The sequence below is a fragment of the Vespula pensylvanica genome, chromosome 21 (genome assembly GCF_014466175.1).
Source record: "Vespula pensylvanica isolate Volc-1 chromosome 21, ASM1446617v1, whole genome shotgun sequence".
NCBI lineage: Eukaryota > Metazoa > Arthropoda > Insecta > Hymenoptera > Vespidae > Vespula > Vespula pensylvanica.
The window spans coordinates 1,081,675-1,100,809 of NC_057705.1; the positions used below are offsets into that span (position 1 = coordinate 1,081,675).

The 19,135-nt window shown below is 29.8% G+C and overlaps 2 protein-coding genes across 3 annotated transcripts in view; both read right to left on the minus strand.

Moving 5' to 3' along the window:
• Window positions 1–354: 354 nt before the first annotated feature.
• LOC122636314 (contactin-1a-like) lies at window positions 355–6,154 on the minus strand. Its single transcript, XM_043827407.1, has 14 exons — window positions 5,002–6,154; window positions 4,208–4,340; window positions 3,935–4,143; window positions 3,634–3,744; window positions 3,323–3,526; window positions 2,965–3,110; window positions 2,720–2,870; window positions 2,518–2,648; window positions 2,245–2,404; window positions 1,869–2,162; window positions 1,482–1,802; window positions 1,095–1,385; window positions 902–1,011; window positions 355–721 (listed from the first exon to the last, which is right to left on the minus strand). Exons 1-14 carry the CDS (start codon window positions 5,174–5,176, stop codon window positions 608–610), a joined length of 2,550 nt encoding a protein of 849 aa, XP_043683342.1. The 5' UTR covers window positions 5,177–6,154; the 3' UTR covers window positions 355–607.
• Window positions 6,155–6,749: 595 nt separating this feature from the next.
• LOC122636313 (F-box only protein 11) overlaps window positions 6,750–19,135 on the minus strand; it is a 14,692-nt gene continuing 2,306 nt past the window's right edge. Inside the window, exons 2-9 of one of the 2 annotated variants that reach the window (XM_043827405.1) lie at window positions 19,062–19,135; window positions 18,157–18,942; window positions 17,230–18,082; window positions 16,913–17,133; window positions 16,628–16,846; window positions 16,324–16,531; window positions 15,970–16,143; window positions 6,750–8,206 (exon numbers count right to left, since the gene is read on the minus strand). The exon at window positions 19,062–19,135 is cut by the window's right edge and continues 265 nt beyond it. In XM_043827405.1, coding sequence (XP_043683340.1) covers window positions 16,014–16,143; window positions 16,324–16,531; window positions 16,628–16,846; window positions 16,913–17,133; window positions 17,230–18,082; window positions 18,157–18,942; window positions 19,062–19,135 — 2,491 coding nt within the window. In that variant the 3' untranslated portion in view covers window positions 6,750–8,206; window positions 15,970–16,013. Of the gene's footprint in view, window positions 8,207–13,489; window positions 15,311–15,969; window positions 16,144–16,323; window positions 16,532–16,627; window positions 16,847–16,912; window positions 17,134–17,229; window positions 18,083–18,156; window positions 18,943–19,061 lie in introns of those variants that run through there. The other variant, XM_043827406.1, reaches the window with a different exon arrangement.

Consider the following 19,135-nt stretch of genomic DNA (forward strand, 5'->3'; position numbering starts at 1 on the left):
AGTAATTTTTTATTATTATTTCTTTTTTCTTTTTTTTTCTTTTTTTATTCTTTTTTGGCATTTTTTAATCTGGATATAAAGATTATAGCATTCTAATGACGATACCAATCTTACATTTTTTTTTATCCAATATTATTATGTCACTTTGTCTTCGTATTATAATAGGTATCATATCATATAAATCGTATTATCACAATATGTACAAAAGATATTATTATTATCAATTTTAACAATGAAATAAGAGTCAAGAAGATTTTCGTTGTAACTTAAAGTTCGTTTTAAATATTCGTTGTGCATTCCAAATAATATAAAAAATTCAAATGATCATTGAATACTAAATAATAAAAGACTTGCAAGACTTGACACAAAATATATTAGACTTGGAATAATACATCACGTGTAGCGTTTAGTTAAATTATGCGATTAGTCATTTTGATGTTCTTCATTAATTATTTCAATATCCACAAATCGCTGTGTAATTGATTTCATTAGGAGATATCTTTCTAACGATTCGATGACATGTGATTCCTCGTCAATATGTTTGAATGATTCTTTAGGCTATGAAATTGGCCATCTTGATATGTTTGTCCTATTTATTCGAAAGATTTTACACACAACTTTCTGGACCAGGTATAGAGTTTGCAATAATAATTTCTTTCATCAAATTACGATCTGCTTTAAAACTGATCGGTTCCCAGGGTCTTGTGGAAAATGGATTTAACTGTAATAAAAAGATTGAAGAGCTTCAATATGATCAACAACAATAATAAAATAAAGTATACAAAAATCTTTATAAAATAATTTAGCGTTAATTTTATAAAGTAATATATCTAGTTTTAATTTTTGTTTAAATATAAGTTATATATTCAATTCAAACAAATATTTCTCTATCAGTACTTACATTACATCTGTTTGTTTGAAGGCCTTGTTTGTGAATATCGTATGGCGCAAACAATGTGTCTGGTCTTACTGGTAAAAATAATTGTGGTTCACGTTTCATTTTTTCTTGATCTGTATAAAAAATTTGTTTTAATTATAAACAATACAAATAGATATTATCTTTGAAAAGAAAATATCTTCTACAATGATTTTACCTTGTGGTGATTGTATAATATCAGGTTGTTTATTAAGTGCATAATCAGTGACCTGTTTCAAAGTATATTCAACAAAATAGGTATGGTCCCCATGAGTAACGTCAAGCATCGAGTTATTTCTCGAATCTGGGGGAGTTATAATCGGTTGTTTCATGTATGGCTCGATGTGCGCCGGTGATGTGCTACCTCGACGACGATATACCATCATCATTACAAAAAGTACTGCTATTAGACAAGCCATTAGACATCCGATAAGTAGTAAAATTAATGGAATCATACTAACTCCACTATCTAAAAAAGAATTCATTTCCCAAAAATGAATAAATTCTTTCCAATGAAAGATTTGAGTTATAAAACTTTGTTTATGTCGTTCTTTATTAAATATACCTGTGTGCTTTTCCGAATCTCTTAACATAATATCTTCCAATAAAAACACTTCACTTCGACCTTTAGCATTGACAGCATATGCAACTAAATAAAAGTGTGTTGCAGGTAATAGATCTGCAACTGCTATTCGAAAAATTGGAAGGTCGATAGATATGCTAGATACATTGAGACGTAAGTAACCAGATGCTACTTCGTAAGCCTCTAAACGAAATTCTTGAGGAAGTCCACCATTATATCCCGGTACACATTCGACTTCTAATATCTCTGAACTCTGATTTAACGATGCTTTTATAGTACAATTGTTTAAAGGACTTGGCTTCGCTATAACATAACGATCAATGACATTCATAAAAATCTATCTTTAGAATATCTCATTATCAATATTACCTGCAGGAATAACATGATACGTGCATGGTGTTTCTTGTTTACCAATCGCATTCCTACCCCAACATGTTAAAGCTCCGTAATCTCTTTCAGAAACTGGTGTATAAATCAGTTCGCTCATAGTACCATTATTATTATCTAATTTTGCCGGAGCTACTTCAAAATTTTCACCGCTATTATTAAACTCCCAAACAAAATCCACTTCGTTAGGATCTGCATCAACTTCGCATCGAACCTTTACTGATTCTTCCAACGATGCACCAATTACTGTAGGACTTGTTTTACAAACAGGTGCAACTGTAAAATCCCCCAAAAAATTACACGTATATAAATCAAATGAAAAATTTTTAGATTGAAACTTTGATGTTCGTTTGCTTACACTGTATTCGTAAAGGAACAACAGGGCTTGTAGTTTCTCCACGATCGTTACTAGCAAGGCACGTGTAATTCCCTGCATTGTCACGTCCTATACTTTGAAGTACTAGACTCTGTGTACTCATTATTATCCCAGCTGAATAATTTTGAGTTAATACTGCACCCTAATAAGAAAATATAATCAAAATAAATATTCTCAAATACATTCTTTAGAAAGCAAAATTTAAATCTTTTTCCAGATCGTTTTAACATTTATAAATATTTCACTATTTTTTACATTATGTCTCCATGTTATTTTATGATGTTCTGGATTGGCTCGAACTTTGCATTCAAAATAGACGTCATCACCTTCTTTTATATTTTCTGCTTTCAATGTACTACCCAGATGTAGTTGAACTTTTGGCGGAACTGTAAATAATTATTATTGATATTAATTATTTAATGAAATCTATATACGAGACTTGTTTAAATGTACTTACAAACAACGTTTAATTGGAAAAAATCTTCTAAATATGCACCAGGCAATTCCGGATTTTCACCTCGACATTTGAGAATTTGAGAATTGTCATCTGGTATAGGACTGAATATTAACGTACTTAACACTACTGAAGAGTTACCATCGTCCAGTACCTATTCAATTTACATTTTAACAAATTTATAGATATTTATCATATTGCATAAATGTAATAATAAGTAAAAAAAAGAAAAGAAAAGGATTATTGACCTTGACATTTCTAAAGGGAACGTTTCCTTTCAACCATGTAACTCTTGCTCGAGGATGTGATCCTGCAGTTTCACAGCCTATAGAGTAATTCTTGTCTGTTTCTAAGATTGATAGTTTTGACAATATTTTTACGGACAGAGGCTTTACTGAAAAAAAATAAATAAATATCGTTTATCATTTTTGTATGAATTATATTTATCGAGTTGTTTGAAAAATTATAATGCTGTTTCTTAAAAAGAGGATATTTTTCTTAAATTAGATTCATTTTAATTTCGTATTTCTTGTTGAAGATGGAAAATAATTCGTCACGAATTTTTCGGATAACTCGATATTATTTGTAGATATTGAAATTACTTACAGTAAATATCTAAAAGGACGCTCTTTTCCAAAGGAGGTATCAGATTTGTGTTGGCAGCTCGACATTTGTACATGGTGTTACGATGCTCCCTTCGTAACTGAGGTACAGTCAATTTGCTAACCACGATATTTTGTCCTATTTCTTCTAATCTTCCGTCTACTTCCTTCTCATTCACTAACCAGCTTACAATTGGAGTTGGTTTTCCTTTAAAAAAGAGATTATGATCGAGTGTTCCTTGTAAAGTTGCGATAATGTTCCTCATAAAGATATATCGTTATTCTTTAATAAAATAGAAAATAACAATGAAGTACCTCCTCTTACTTCACAGGAGAGACCAAATTCCATACCAACTTGGAAAGGACCAGCAGTCTTATCTACTTCCACTCCAGAACTGTCATAAATGAGAAGTTGATGTGGGGGAACTGTAAAAAAAAAAAAAAGGAAAATATTCTACGTGATTTTTTTTACATAAAATATTATTTCATGTCTTTGAAAATAATGTTAACAAGCAAATATTAACACGATTTATTTATTTTTTGTTTATATGAATTTTTTTATATTATATGTATGTATATATATATATATATACTTTTTTAATTATGCATGTCTTACCAATAACTGTTAGATTCACTTGAAAATTTCTCGTCGGTGATTTTTTGAAATCGACTCGACACCTGTATATCCCTTCGTCATCCAACTGAACAGCTTCTAAAGATAGAGCAGCTGGTTTTGTGACTGTCACAAAATAAGCTCTGGGTCCTACTGCATTGCTATCTGACCAATTTAGAGCTTTGTTGAAAGCTCTCCCTCGTACGTCAAAGCTACAAGAATAAATATTTTTTTTAATATGAATTTATTGATTTTTACAAGTATAGATACACTTACCTGTATATCGGCTTCACCGCATAATCTCGGAACCATAGCACCATATAAACGCGATCTTCTCGCGTGGACGGTTCAATGTCACAAGGCAAGCTGGCGGTACGCCCAAGAACGGCACTCACTTCGAAGGTTGCAACTAGAAAAATCAAATAAAACAATAATGAACAATTTATCGAGTAATTTACGTAGACAAATTTTTAACGTTTTTAAGTATAAAGAATAATTTTGAAGTAGAGAAAGAAGAGCAATTCAAGACGGTCAAGTGAAGGAATACTTTTATGATCAACCGTAATCCGCGTATATTTTACTCTTCTATCAGATATTTTTCAAAATTTTTAACGACGAATAATAGTTTGAAATAAAATTAGAATATACAGTAATAGATCCTAATATAACACGGATATATATCATATAAAACGACACGCAAATAGTCACCTGTTTTCTTATAACGTCGCTTCATCAAAAACTAATGTACTAATAACATTGATGCAAAAATAGCGACTTATATTTTTATAATATGATTAAAAAAAGAACTTCGGTGTATAGGTGTCCCATTTAACTTAATGAAATATCTTCATTGTTATTGATGACGAAAATATGTCACTTAATAAAATTGATTTGTTTAAAGTGAAGAAATACATTGATATAAAAATTATCTGACATATATAACAGGAGTTACACATGAATTATTATATTCTATATAAGGATACAATGCATGTAACACGAAACGTATTTCTCGGTATTAATTAGAAAGGGTTTAGCGTTTACCGCAAAAGAAAAAAATTTGTCTTATTTACCTAAATCGTCGTCCTTGTCCCAGTTGCTACTGGCGTGAACGCACACGAGGACGACCGCAAGTATGTAACCGGCGATCACCAATCTCGTAGCGATATCCGTCAGTGTGCCAACTGCCATCCCAATGGGGAATAAAAGTTTCGAGGTGTTTCGTAGACTCAAATCCAGCGCGTGCATAATAGGAGGACACGCCGGACGTTGGTACGGCACCCCTTTATTGTCATTCCACGTTGAGAGGAACCTCTTCCCCTTTCTCCTCCTTCTTCTGGTCCTCTTCGTCCTCCTCCTCCTCTTCCTCTTTCCTAATCAGGTCTAAGGACCTTCGTTATTTTCCTGTCTGGTTTCTTTCGCTTGTTTTATTTCTTCCTTTTTTCTTTTTTCGTTTCAAGGATCCTAGGAGGATCCACGTTCCTTCTCACGTTGAAACCACACGAGGCCTGTTTCTTTCTGCCATCCTTCGACGCATTCCGAATTTATTTAAGATTGGCAAAAATTTGCTTTTACCCAAAATTTCCTTGGCCCTTCTCCCTCGAGTTTGGAGTTTACCAATCTGCACCTGCACCCTTTCCTCTCTTATTATACTCCTCGCCCGCCCGCTTCCCTCGTTTGCCGATTGTGATAGTAGTAATGTCACGAAGAAACACGCCACGTTGAATGCCACGATAAAAATACCCCACTTTTATAGTTCGATCGTGAAAAAGTGTTCGTCGGCTGACAGGACGATGACAGGGCACGATGATAACGAGAACCACCCTTCCTTATTATCCCCTTATACTTACTCAACAACGTTACTTATAAATATATCGTAACACACACATTAAATAAATCACCGAGGTGAACGATCACTCTAAGAATTCTAAAGAATCTAAGATCTCTCGAGGAAATCGCACGATGCACGCGTTTTCCAGGTGTCGCTAACCCCGACACGTCGATGAGCCGCCGCCACCGCCGCCGCCGCCGCCGCCGCTGCCGCCGCCGCCGCCGATCGATTTTCGGCTAGCAGAGGAGCTTTCGGGATCCTCTCTCTCGACCTTTCTCCTTTTCTATCTCTTCTATTTTAACCGTATCTCGTCTGACGATTAGAACGAATTACGACGATATAATGAATGAGTAACGACTACTATCTGTTATATTATATATATATATATATATATATACATATACATGTATATATATGTATGTATATATATATATTTATATATTGATATATATATATATACAAGCAGAAAATAAAATAGATACTATCACGTCTCGGATCACCTGGGATATTTAATTCGAAGAATCGTCTTCGTTTCGCTATGCGAAGTCCTAGTCGACTGAATAAAAGTGCCGACTTCTGGTCCCTCTGTTGTCGCTTTTTGATGTAGAGGGTGCACAAATATTATACGACATCTGTCGTAGAAAATACTGTACTTTCTTTTTATCAAATTTCATCAGCCAATCTTTTCGAGCATAATCTATCCGATAATGATAGAAAGAAATTTTAGCGAACCGCGAACTCGGTGAATTCTATTTCCGTGCAACAGCTTGCTCTGCTCGCAGTAGTCAAGCAACGTTGGGTAAGGACGGTCCGACTAATGGTAATGCTCGACTACTACTCTCAGCTTTATAATCGATTCCCTCTTGCCTCATTTTCATCCCCATCCCCACTTTAACTACCCCATTCAAAATGTTACGCATATTCAATCTGAGATTAAAATCATTGTGTAAATTATGTAAAGGTATTGCATAGAGAACTCGACGCTTTATCTTACGTTGAGAATGGCATTATATTTTTAAACAGTAGCATTTATAATATACAATTGCGTGACACGTTTTTTTGTTTTATTTACTTTTTGTTGTATTATAACTTAAAACAAGTGTTCTTTTCTTTTCTTTTTTTTTTTTTCTTTTTATCTTTTTGGTTTCGTTAATATCTCGCAAAGAAAAAAAAAATGATCGAGCGAGAAGACTTTTCTTATATTTTGTGTGTTAACATAAAATACACTGATTTTTCAAATATAAAAAAGAAGAAGTATTGTATTAAGGATCATTAGAAATGAAAATGAATCGTATCATTTTTATATTGTCATATCTGACTTTTCAGTTTTTTCTTTCTCTCTCTCTTCTTTTTTTTTTTTTTTTTTTTTTTTTGAAGAGATCTCTCATCACGTCTTGCATTTCTTTTTTTACTTCTTTTACGACACGAATATCAGAGTAATATCAGATTGCGATCAGGCGAAAATTCGAAAAAACACGATTTTTGTCCTTTCATCCTCGGCACAATTTATTATTTATATGGAGACTGTTATAATCATATTATTATTAATATTGTACCTATTGGACTATGGCACTTGGTGCAGCTAAAAGTTTACGATCGTGTATTGGACTTAAACATTTAAGGTACTTATTTATTAAAGTTTATCAATCGTCATTATTAATGTTACATATCTGCGTTTATATATATATATATATATATATATATATATATATATATATATATATTTATGGCACACCAAGATAATGTGCTCTAGTCCGTGCATTTCGCTATAATACAATCGATTTATTTTCTTCGGACGCCATTTACCGTGTACGGATGCGATAATGTTCTGTGTTGCTATTCGTCGAAGCGAAATTTTTGTATACGATTCGAACAAATATTACGAATTCCACAAATATCATGGATAAATTTAACAACAGGAAATTTATATGTTTTACCGACGTAATTATAATTATATATTGCAACTTCTTTTTATAATTAACCGCGATCTCACATCCTAAAATTCGATTATTATACTTTCCCTGAACTCTATATGACGTTGCCGAAAGTAATATAAAATAGTATATGTAGCGGTAATATTATACATCGAGTCTTATCTCAGTTTCTTTTCTTATCACGAGAAAAAATTCGTGTAAAGAATGGGGATACTATTTTATGAAATACGACTTTTTGAATTATTTCAATAACTTCTTACGTCACTGTCTTTTTTTTTTTTTTCTTTTCTTTTTTTTATCAATATCGAAAGATGTCATCTAAACTTCTCGATCATTATTTTTTCATTAATCAATGTTCACGATTAAACAAACTATGAGTCCCGATATTATTTGTCTCTAATAATAATTCTTTTTCGTATGTTTTGAGATTCTTTCTTTTTTTTTCTTTTTTCTTTTTTTTTTTTGGTTTTGTTGTAGTCGAGCAAAACTCGATTATCGTCCGCTGTAAATTCTCTGTAAAAAATAACGTTACTTGATTTTTAATGAAACGTTTCATATAATAATAAGTTACCTTAATGTCTAACTTATACAATCTAAACGATTTATTATACATCTTAATAGTACAGCTAACTTCTTACGAGAAACATTTGGTGATAAAGAGTGTTTGTTCTTTTTCTTTCTTTTCTTTATCAACCTCCCTCCAACCTTTTTTTTTGTTCTCTTTCGAAATGTTTTAAATGATGAGATTGTAATGAGCAATATTAAAGTTATATCTCGTTGATGCAAGATACATTTCTATCGCTTATCTAATTGCGTTAATCATAAATCGTATCGTGTTTTTTTCAAGTATTATTCGTTTCTTTTTTCTTTCTTTCTTTTTTTTCATGCGATCATATCAAAAACATTTTTAATTCTAATGTTTCTTGTCTATAGGCCATTTCTTTGAAATTGTCCATTATTTCTTTCTTACACAAATCTGAATTTTATGTTTTACAATTCATTCTTTTATATAGGCAACGAATACCTCCCTCTTCTCCTTTTTTTGTCCACTTTTTCTCCGATTCTCCAATAAAATATTTTCATTGTGTTAACTTCTACAACTATCTTGTCTTCGTCGTAAAATTTTCGTAAGTAATAAAAAAAATTAAAACAGAAAAATAATGATTAAAAAAAAAAAAAAGAAATTGACGTAACTCTAGTCATTTTGTAAATCATTTTGTCCATTTTAATTGCATAATTTAAATCTTTACACTAAAAAAAAAAAAGAAACTTAAACATATTCTTCGTCATCTTTATATTTTCAGATAGTATTGTAAAATTAAATTATATTCAAAAAGTATAATCTCTAATTAACGTTAAAAAAAAAAAATTAGAATAAAGAATACGTTCCTATTAATTGTGATCTTTTGCTAATAAATGTTCAATGTTGAGAATCAGAGAGAAGTAGCTATCTCGTTTCGAAACACCCTGTATATTATTATATCCATACATTTGTTAAACAATGTTATTTTAGATATTTACAATTACTGTACACATTTTTCACGATTAATCTAACTTAGCAGAGAGTATATATTTTTTTGACTCGATACACCAAAAAATGGATTCTATATAATATAATAACCAGTACGTGTGTTATTAATATCCAAAAGCGTTGAAATTCTTCATTTATATGAGATATATTAATGTAAAGATATATCGAGTATTTTAATAACTATTAGAAGTAAATTGAAAACTATTAATCTGTTTTCTCTTTCTTTTCGTCTCTTTCTCTCTTTCTATCTATTTATACACACTTGTAAAAAATCATTGACACGCTAATCATCATTTTCACACCATGAATGAGACTTTGTGACACTGTGACATCATATATAACTTTCTTTGTAAAAATTAAGTATGTTTTAATATTATATATATATTTTTAGTAATGTGTGTACGTGTGTGTGTTCACAGACTGAAAAAACATCAATTATATTTGCAAAGAAATTTTATGTATCTTATATATAGAGATATATTTAACATCATACATGTGTGTGTTAAGGCATGGTACCACATGGTATTGTCGTTTAACGTAATATCCTTCCTTATTTATAACAAATAAGTTGTAGAAGATATTTAATGAAATTTTCTTTAATGCCAGTTGATTTCTTTCTTGCTAATTGTTAATTTAATGTAAACACTTTAAATTTAATTTCACATGAAATGTATATGTATGCGTGTGTATGTCAAAAAGCAAAGATTTCTTTTCAGTAAATTTTATAATTAGATAATATGCAACATTAGCGAGGATTTTGGAATAAATTCATTCATTAAAAGAATCAGCATTATCTTTCTACTAATTAAATATTCACAGATAGATATGGTTGAGAGTAAAAACAGCTATAGTCGAAGTATAAAGTTTCGTATATTATTAATGAGCTTACTATGGTTTGTCTTTATTATTATTATTATTATTATTATTATTATTATTATTATTATTATTATTATTATTATTATTATTAGTATTATTATTAATTTTCTTTTTAATCTTAATGTGAAGTCATTACCTTGCTCATAATACTGTTTCGAATAAAATTACGAGAATTTAGAATACATTGTTAAATGTTTCATTCATTTAAGAGCTTGTGTAGAGTAAGAGAATTACAAATTTTCATATTTATATGTTGTAATTTATAATAATACAAAAATAATAATATAACAGCGCAAATTTCATTTGACATAATCTCTCGGATAAATAAAGAATTCATTCATAACATATAAAAATCGTACGTTTTGTACTTATTTTCACAAAATTAATTCTAATCGTATAATCATTTACATGGATTATATTCCATAGCGTATTTTTCCAATTAAACAATTTAATATTTTAATATGGATCAAAATGCAGGTTGGGACGGGGGTAGGGACGTGGGCATAAAAGTTAGATTACAAAAATAAAATCGAAATATATGTAACAAGAGAAGAATTACATATTTTTTAACTGATTATTATTATTATCCTTATTAATATTATCATTACCATTATCATTATTGTTATTATTATTATTATTATTATTATCATTATTATTATTATTATTATTAATAGAATTATATATTATAACTGACGATATATATAGGAAAAAAAATAAAAACACTTTTAAATATAATGGAAGAGTAAGTTTTAATATATGAAAAGAGAAAGAGATAGTGTTTACAAGTATGAGAAGTAAGCGATTATATATTATATGATCTATAATTTCGAAAGCATATATAATATATCAGACTTTTAGTAGAAATTAGTCTTTAAATAGACGTTTATCTCTAAAAAGAGAGAGAGATCGCAAGAAAAGGAAAAATGACTTTGATAATAATTTATTCGTTCGAGCGATCGTATATAATCAAAAAATACGTAATTTACATCGAAAATATCTTTAAAAAAAAAAAAAAATTAATAATAATAATTAAAAAAGAAAAGAAACAAGAAAAAGTAAAAGAGTAAAATATATATATATATAACTTTCCTTAGAAATATTTTTCTTCTCTTCTTACAATATAATTATTGTATATATAATTACAGCTATATTACTACGAATATTACGAAGAATTGAAGTACACAAAAAGTAAGAATATACAATAAAAAGAAATGATAATTCATGATCATATATTTTTGTATAATAGCATATAATCAATGCATTATGTATATAATCATATATATATATATATATATATATAGATATATATACATATACACACATATATTATATATATATATGTAGATATATGTATATAATGGACAGACTAATATTTACAGAATACGTAGTGGTATCAGCATTCGCGGATTCGTGTTTTGCATAAAATGCCGTGTACGCTTATGTCTATCATCTGGCCTCTACCGCAAAACAAAAACAAATAGCAGCAAACTATGGCAACTAACGTTATAAATGGCAAGTATTTATTGAGAGAGAGAAAAAAAAAATAACATTCGCGATGCGAATATCGGTTCTCTGCGTTTGCTACTTTCGGTTCTTCGCTTGGCTTTTGTGTCATTAATGTTACACGCTGCCGCTGGCTCGGAATGGGAGGGTCGGGGTGCTGAGAAAAGCGAAAAAAGGGGATCGAAGAATATATCCTTAATACGCTGAATATCTCATCCCCTTTTAATCTTCTCAAGGATCTTTTGATCCTGCTCTGCTGCTTAATAAGTAACAGCCAAACAAAGCAGCAAACGTTGAGTCCTAACGTAGAGAATATGTATGTGATTTCGATGGACTATACATGTTAAAATGAAATGATACAAAGTTTTTAACAAAAGGTAGTAAAAAAAAAAAAAAACGAAGAGAAAGAAAATAATAATAATAATAATAATAATAATAATAATAATAATAATAATAATTAAAATCGATAAGTAAAATGCAGCTGATACAAGACACTTAACACTTTACGCACTTACATCCTCATTAAAAATAAAACATTATTATACGCGATTCGCATACACAATTAATTCGAAGACACTTTGAAATTCTAGGGCGGAGAGAGGGCGGTGTTAGGAAAAAAAAAGGGGTAAGAAATGAAATCGTGTCTTATAATATGACGATCATAATATATTATGCGTTCCAGAAGTGAAATTCATGTATGCGTTTGTATTTTTTTCTTTTTTTCTTTTTTTAAATTTTTTATTTATTTTTTTAAATTTTGTTTTGTTTAACTTTTAACAGAAAGAAAAACAAGAATTATTTATATTATCCTAGTAAAAATGACACGAGAAAGAGATTTGTAACAATAAAATTTCTCTTCTGGATGATTATATATATAGATATATGTACGCATATGATTGATCGATTCCGGGATGATCTTTACATTTTCAAAATATCCAATTGACATTTTGATAGGAATGAAACTTCTATCTAATATCAGCTGAGAGTCCATACGAAGTGTAAAAATAAAAACACAACAGATTCTATAGCTGATTTAAATCTTATCATCTAAAACACATCCAACAACTAAAACAGAAACATTATAATTGTGCTGCAGCCGAATATTTTTCCATTTTCTTTTTTCTTCTACTACTGTGAAGGAATTGTTATTTGTACAAATCTACTAATTATAAATCGTAACTATGCATTTATCTCTTTTAAAGCACGTTGTGTGTGTGTGTGTTCGTGTGTGTTTACAGTCGCACATATGTGACACCGCAGTAAATATGCAGAGTGGAAGCCACTGGAAGATATAAAATTAGAATTCGTTTTACTTCTCGAGGTTTCTCTATACGCGGCTGCTGCGTAAAAAAAAAAACAATATTTAGAGTAAAAATTACTTAACATCATTGAAACTGTGAGAGAATAGAAATCACAGAAAAGTATATATATCTATTGTCAATACAATAAAATTAAATTTACTTTCTTTTATACATTTATATTAATTTTATTTTACGAACGTTTTTTTATGCTAAAGATTAAAAAGAAACGATAAAAATTTTCCATGAAAATAATAATTTTTATGTATTTTCTTGTTTCTATTTTTTAACTTTGCTTTTTCATACATTCAAGAGCAAATGCTGTATATTAATTAAATTAAAAATAACAAATCTAAATAATAATAATAATAATAATAATAATAATAATAATAATAATAATAATAATATTTCTTTTTTTTTGTCAAAATATTGACACAAAAATTAACTAGATAATATTAGTGAAGTTATGAATTTTATCGAACTAAAAAAAAAATAATAATAATAAAAAAAATTGATGTTAAATATGACAAGTATAGATTTATATATTATATTAATTTGTTTGATTTTTTATCACGTAGAATATGCATGTGTTCTTTTTCGTTTCTGTTTCCATTTCTCTGTAGTTTCTTCACTTCAAGTTTCAAGAAAAAATTCACAATTGAACGCTATCCAACAAAATATAACATACCATACAATATATCTCACTCAAAAACATTCAATTTGAAGCTTTTTAAGGCCTATTAATACACGAGCGAAAAATGCCTTTGATATTTTATTTTATCTTATTTTTTTTTTTTTTCAGTGCATATACTTGTTCGATATCATATGTAGTTATACTATGCATAATATGACACCTTAGTACAGTAATACTACAGACCTCTTTAAAGGTCAGTAAATTCAAAGGCAATTTCGACGTGACATTATCCACTTGTTTTTTTTTTCCTTTTCTTAAACAATATACAAAATCACTAAATACAATAATGAATATATATGTTGTACAATTTGGTTGGCCAAACACAATATATATTCTACATTAATGATTTTAATATATATATAATATTTTTTTCTTCTACTTATATTTATATTAAATCGCATAAACGGAGAAGGGTTGCATCTAAAATTATTGCTAATAGGCGCTCGTTTCATACAAAGCAGAGGTTGGCTCTTGACTCGCAATTACAATAATATGATTAGACGTTGTTACTAACATAAAGTTTTTTTTTTTCTTTTTAAAAAAAGAAGAGAGAAAAAAAAAGAAAGAAAAAACAGATTATTCGTATAAGATACGAGATTATATGTAGATTAAAAACTGCACCTCTCAGACAGTTCATTTTTTCTTACTTGTTGTTTTTGTTAATTGGTAAACACCATTATACACTGTGTTTTAATTTATTATAGTTTAAATATTTTTTCTTTATCTTATTATGCACTTTGCTCTTAGGCAACTTAGGACCATCACAATTTACGATGCAAGTGGTGGAATTAAAGGGATGCCATACGCGCCGATATATCACGAAATACATTTTTTTACATTCAAAAATTATTAAAATGTATACATAGGTGTTTATCTCCATTTTGATTATATTCCAGTTGTATATTGTGTTTTTTTTAGATATATCTATTTTGGTATTCTTCATTTTCTTTTCTTTTCTTTTTTTTTCTTGTATCCTTTTCTCTTCCTTGTGAAATTGTGATATCTCGCTTATTTGATAAATTCATAACTAAAGTCGCACTTCATATATCTTATTGACAGTCGATTTAAACTCGCATTTCATATATCTTATTGACAGTCGATTTTCTTCGTAAATGTATTTATCGAGATTTCTTTGAACAGTCTATGGTTTTTTTTATTTTTTCTTTTTTTTTTTAGTTTCGCAAATTTTAAGTATAATATGTGCACTTCTTCTTCTTTCTTTCTGTTTTGTTTTATACGTTCCTGTATACACTACTATTATTTTGTCAACTGTTGTGCAAATTTTGTTAATATACTTCACGTGTTATAATGTTCATGCTTTCTGGTTTTTAATAGCAAGAGGACCAGTCAATACCGCTATTCTACCGAGTTCCTTACGATGTACATAATTTACATTTTATTCGGCACTATAATATATATATACCGTAGAGATTTTACCATAATATGCCTTTGCACTGTACTGGATTTTTTAACATAGTTCATTAAAACGTCCCAGTAGCAATTTTATTCAATGTCTTCTTCATCAGGGCATATACACACAAATTATCTTTTACACAGTTATCACTGCACTCTTTTCACATAAAATTTAGATAGTAGACACCTTTCTCTCTCTCTCTCTCTCTCTCTCTCTCTCTCTTTCTCTCTCTCTCTCTCTTTCTTTCTCTCTCTCTCGTAACGAAGGACACATGGAAAGTTCGGTATTTTTTTCCATTTAACTATAAATTAATATTAATTTTATATCATTACACAATGAAATTATTTTGGCGAATTTTGCGTCCTCAATTATTCTGTTCATCGACTTGTAGATTTCATTATGCCACTTGTCACTTTTGATGTATTTCTATTTGTTTTTTTTATTGCAGAGTTCTCTACTATCTTTCGATGTAAGAAAGAAACAGTGTTCCCATAAATAAAATAAAATGGGGATATACATATACTTATACATACACATATACATATACATATATATATATGTATATATACATATATACACACACATATATATATATATAATGTAAATTTTTGCATTGTTATACAAGCCGTAATATATAAAACAAGTTTAGACTTTTATTCTCAAAGAAAAAAGAAAGAGAACAAATAAAAACATTAGTAACATGTTAAATATTTAATTTGATATTAGATATTGATAGAAAATATTACTTTCATGATTAATTTAAACTATATGATTTGTTGATAATATGAAAAAATTCTATATGGTAATAACAATGAAAAATGAGAATGATAAAAATCGATATAATATTAACAATTTTAGAAATAACAGTCATTAAATGATGGGAACATGAAAAAAAATTAAGGCCATAATAAAGAACTCAGCAGCGTTACACGCTGCATATGTGCAATAAATTCAACTTACATGTTCAATGTCGTTTGATTATTTAAATTAGTTCAGGTTAATTCCTAGTTAACCATAAGTGTATGTGACTCCATTGGTGCAGCACTATCGTACAATGTATCAGTGTCTTGTGTAGGCTCACCTTGAAGTTGACACTGGTTACTTAATGTACCAGCACCACAGTCGCAAAAGAACCTGTAATTATTAATTCGTTTTTTAAAATTTCTATTCTATAAAAATAATTTCACTTTCTGATTATTTATTAACTATAATTACTACAATGTGATAGCTGAAATTTAAAAATGTAAAAATATTTGATATAGGCATTGACATCTTTTTAAATAATCTAAAATTCTATGTAAAATTATATCTTACCGATCATGTCTGATAAATTCGACGTCGTGTCCTGCATGGCAAGTTTTTATACAGTTTACACATATTGCATTACGATCTGTAGTGTTGCACGTTTGACAGCGATAAAAGTCATGCATTGGAAAAGACGTATATGATGATATTTTGTACAAACATTGACCATTCCCGACTGCCTTTTCGACAGCATCTTGGTTGTTGAATATTTTATTGCCTAAAAAAAAATGAAGATGTTCGGTTAATTCGATAGAAAAAATGTTATTACACTTTGGTGTGACATTCACATTTTTACTATATTTTATATGCTTACCTCTAGTCGTTGGTTGTACACCACTTGCTAAACATAAACCACCAAATCGATTATTAAAGATCTGATTAAATTCTAATGTTGCAGTAGCATTATTAGTTATTTCAACGCCTGCTGCTAATCCATCAAAAATTCGATTTCTCCTTAATACTGGATGGGATTGTGTAGATATAAGCACTCCAGCTTGCGCATTTCGAAATATATCATTTTCTTCTAAGACACCTGCATTACATGCGACATTTAATATAACAAATTAATAAATTATAATAATTATTATATGATAGTTACCTTTACCACCATTAAATATACAAATTCCTCCATCTCTCCCATCAAATATCTTGTTCCTTTTTAATGTAGGATTACTGTCTGTTTTAATCCATACACCTGCCATGGCATTATCAAAAATTTCATTTTGTTCAAGTAAGCCTAAACCACTATTGTACACGAGAACACCACCGTTTTGTCCGCCCCATATTTTATTTCCACGTATCACTGGATTACTTCCAGTTCTGTTTATAAAAAAAATCGAATCATAATTTATGCGTCGCACATTTAATATTGTTAAAGATTTATAATAATTGTTTATACGATAATTATCTTTTTACCTTATTTGTACTCCTGAATACAAATGATTGAAAATATCATTATCCTCTAGCTTTCCATGCCCGTTATCGTAGAAATAAACCCCAACTTGTTTGCCACTATGAATTCGATTTCTTCTTAAAACTGGAGTTGATCCTGTAGTAATCCAAACTCCTGCTAAAGTATTGGCATAGACTTCGTTTTCCTCTATTAAACCTTGTCCTTTTTCATGTACATATATGCCTCCATGTTGACCATGATGTATTTTATTATGCCTAACTATTGGATCTGAATTTGTTCTGATTTGTATTCCAGCCAAAGCATTACCATAAATATTATTATGTTCTATTAAACCCCTTCCTTCTCCAAATATATACACTCCTCCTTGATGACCATTATAAATTTCATTTCTACGAATTGTTGGATTTGAATTCGAAGTAATCCAAACTCCAGCAAAATTATTGGAGTGAATTTTGTTATCAATAAATTGTCCTAAGCCGTTTTCGTGAACATAAATTCCTCCTGTTTGACCATGATGTATCTCACAATGTACAACTGTTGGATTGGCACCAGCTTTTACTTCAAAACCTGCTATTCTGTTATTATGAATATCATTGGCTTCAAAATATCCAAGACCGTTATCAAATGTAAATATTCCAACATCTCTACCATGATGAATATGGTTCCTTCTCATAATTGGATTTGCATAATTTTTAACCCAAATACCAGCTAATGCATTCCGAGATATTTCATTGTCTTCGTAAGTTCCCTGTGCATAATCAGTAACATAAAGCCCAACATTTTCACAATCTGATATGTCACAGTTCTTTACGACAGGATTAGCGCCAACACCAGATACACAAACAGCTGCTCCCACTATAATAAACAAAACCATTAACTCTTATTGATTCTTTTGTTTCTTTTTCGCATTATATATTGCGTATACTTACCCACACTCGAGCTTCTAATAATGCAGTGATCAACTGTAGGACTACAGTTTTCACCCACTTCCAAACAATAATGTTTATGATGTGGAACTGTACTAGTAACATCTGGAGTAAACTTTAAAGTAAGGTGCCCAGCATATGCACGCTTAGCACCTTCTACAAACATTACAGTAGATTCACTTTCTCTTTCTAATATGACTGATTCTGCCACATTACCAGGAGCTGCTCCAATCAGTGCAACATCACTATCGATTACAAGAAATTCACCTCTGTATGTTCCAGCATGTAAGAATACTAGGTGTTGAGGTGCTTCTTCTATTGTTTGAGAATTACTCCCGCAACAATTTCCTTGAGCACTAGTATTTGCGTTACTCGAGGAATTACTATTGCTGCTTCTGTATTCGTCTACATAATCTAATGCTCCTTGAACCGTATTGAAATACGGCAAATTTCGTCCTTTGAATTTTAAGTCCTGGAAGCCAGGTCTAACGTGTACCCCCCTATATAATTGTCTAAAGCTTTCTTTCCATGGATTTGGATAATCAGACTCATCCGGAGAAACAAATTCAAATTTACAAGGGGCTGGATTAAACAAAGGTAAGTCATATTCATATACTTGTTGGTAGAGGGATTTCCATAGTTCTGTGTCATTTGCGATAGCTTGAAAACGTTTACAAACTTGTGAAACTCTGCACAGATCTTGTTCCATTAAATAATTGAATATAGTAAGCAACACTTCGTCTGGTAATTCATATTGTAGATAATGTGCTGCTGTATTTGTATTTGTACCTATTACAAAAAATAGATTTGTCATCATAATTATGTCACATGCAATAGTTAACAATATAATAACGAATATACATTTATTTACGATATGTATATTCATTAATAGAAATTTATAAGCGTACCATCTGCAGAAAGTGAACACGTTCGCCGTGGTCGTTTCCTTGCTGGAAGAGTAAAACTGCCAAGGGTAGCAGCA

Coding starts and splice junctions, on each gene's coding strand:
- LOC122636314 (XM_043827407.1), bottom strand. CDS start 5,176: ATGCACGCGCTGGATTTGAGTCTACGAAACACCTCGAAACTTTTATTC. Junction 4,144..4,207: donor GCGGTGAAGCCGATATACAG/GTAAGTGTATCT, acceptor TTATTCTTGTAG/CTTTGACGTACGAGGGAGAG. Junction 2,649..2,719: donor TTTCCAATTAAACGTTGTTT/GTAAGTACATTT, acceptor AATTATTTACAG/TTCCGCCAAAAGTTCAACTA.